At 50.4% G+C, this 2,283-nt stretch overlaps 1 protein-coding gene across 1 annotated transcript in view; it reads left to right on the forward strand.

Annotated features, from left to right (window-relative positions):
• LOC106812989 (FRAS1-related extracellular matrix protein 2-like) overlaps positions 1–2,283 on the forward strand; it is a 21,250-nt gene that overhangs the window by 1,805 nt on the left and 17,162 nt on the right. Inside the window, exons 2-4 of the mRNA XM_014817029.1 lie at positions 128–253; positions 640–799; positions 1,906–1,916. Coding sequence (XP_014672515.1) covers positions 128–253; positions 640–799; positions 1,906–1,916 — 297 coding nt within the window. The remainder of the gene's footprint in view (positions 1–127; positions 254–639; positions 800–1,905; positions 1,917–2,283) is intronic.

Consider the following 2,283-nt stretch of genomic DNA (forward strand, 5'->3'; position numbering starts at 1 on the left):
TAAGCGCGTGCGTGTGTCGTGTCTACAGTTAGCTAAGCGCGTGCGTGTGTCGTGTCTACAGTTAGCTAAGCGCGTGCGTGTGTCGTGTCTACAGTTAGCTAAGCGCGTGCGTGTGTCGTGTCTACAGAGCCGACGGTGTTGTTCGAGCGCGCTGTGTATGCGGTCGACGAGGACGTCGGCACCGTCGCCATTACCATCCGACGCGTCGGCGACACGTCGCAAGAGCTGCTCGTCGTCTGCTCGACAGAACCCGGTCAGTCACTACCGCGTGCGTGCGGGCGCGTGTGTGCGTGCGTGCGTGTGTGTGTGCGTGTGTGTGTGCGTTCGTGCATGTGTGCGTGCGTGCGTGCGTGCGTGAGTGGATGAGTGCGAGTGCGTTGGAGAAGGGCTATTGCATGGGAAACAAGTGGGGAGGCTGTTTCAGAGGAAATATTGGAGACGGGCTGTTGTCGGAGACATTTTGGGGAAGGCTGTTGTCCAGTAATCTTTAAGGAAGGCTGTCGAAGAGAAAGCATTGGACAATATTGTTGAAGAGAAACCATTAGAAAAGGCTATTGAAAATGAAGCGTTGGAGAAAGCTGTTGTATATACGTGGTACCGTACGATTGTGATCCAGTCACTAGCGATCGTTGCATGTAGATACGGCCATCTCGACGAGTGTGACTATACCTGCGGAAGCTGCAGACTTCATCAGCCGCCCAGAGGATGCCTCCAGCGTCGTGAGGTTCAGGCCTGGCGACGCCGAGCGACTGTGCATGGTCAACATCATCGATGACACACTGAACGAGCCAGATGAAACGTAGGTGAAATACAAGTGGTTAGAGACTATAATAGAGAGAGGTGAGAGAAGACGTGGTGTAGGAGCAAGATAGAAGGTCAGAAACAGTAATAGAGAGATAGAGGGAGGGAGAGAGAGAGAAAGAAGAGGAGGGGAAGTGAGAGAGTGAAATAAGGGAGGAGGGAGAGTTAGAGAGAGATCGCGCGCGCGCGCGAGAGAGAGAGAGAGAGAGAGAGAGGAGAAAGAGAGAGAGAGAAAAAGACAGACAGACAGAAAGAGAGAGAGAGAGAGAGAGAGAGAGAGAGAGAAAGAGAGAGAGAGGAAGAGAGAAAGAGAGAGAGAGAGAGAGAGAGTAGAATCGGAGCGTTTGCGATTGAAAGAGAGAGAGAGAGAGAGGGGAGGGAGTAGCGAGTCTCCCGCATCTTGTCATCGTCGCTAACCATCTCACGATGGCTCCATCACCATCCCACATCTCACGATGGCTCCATCTCCATCCCACATCTCACGATGGCTTCATCACCATCCCACATCTCACGATGGCTTCATCACCATCCCACATCTCACGATGGCTTCATCACCATTCTACATCTCACGATGGCTTCATCACCATAAGCTCTTGGTATCACCCAGGCCCGTAGCAACTGAGGGGAGGGGGGAGCCTCAAGGAGGCGCCTGCTCCCCAATAATTTCCAGAAATTTGTTTAAGTTATTAATATACAGCCACTATCAATTCCCCCAAAATAGCTAAAAACAGTTTTCAATTCATTCCACCGCCACACAGACCTGAATAGACATCTATTCTTGGACATTATGAGTTGCTCATCACACACATTAAGTATAACAGTTTGTTACATAATGTACATATCATTCATGCACGTTTCATTCTTTTCTTTTAGCATGCATGTATAATGTGAGATTTGCAATGCCAGAATGCACGCGAAAGCGTCATTTCAATATTGAAAATTCAAAACTTTTATATTCTGGAAGGGGTGACACCTCCCTTCCAGACCATCCCCTCAACTCGGCGCTACGCGCCTCGCAGACTCGCAAGCGCGTCTATAACCTATTGCCCCCCTCCCCCAATTTCATACACCTTCCTACGGGTCTGGACTATCACTGAACTTTAGCAAGCGTGAAGGTACAGCTAGAACCCAGGCAGCTATCCTCTTCATGGGCATATATAGTGAAGTGGCGGGCTGTGATCAGAGGCCGGGCTTCCCACTATACGCAGTGCATCACGTTTAGTTTCCTTCTGTTTTATTGCTAATTACGAGTAACTGTCGTATCAGTGCCACGCAAGCAGCTGCTGAGATATCAGGGTCTCCTTGTCAGAAACATCATAAATACTTTGGGGTATCATAAGTGTGATATGATGGCATGACTATTTATAATGGCTTTGACAGCGTGTCGCCACGCACGCACTCGCTCCTCGTAGCGGAGTAACCAGCGTCGGGCGTCTGCTGCTGCTGCTGCTACTGCTGCTGCTGCTGCTACTGCTGCTGCTG

Source organism: Priapulus caudatus, unplaced genomic scaffold (genome assembly GCF_000485595.1).
Source record: "Priapulus caudatus unplaced genomic scaffold, Priapulus_caudatus-5.0.1 Scaffold711, whole genome shotgun sequence".
NCBI lineage: Eukaryota > Metazoa > Priapulida > Priapulimorpha > Priapulimorphida > Priapulidae > Priapulus > Priapulus caudatus.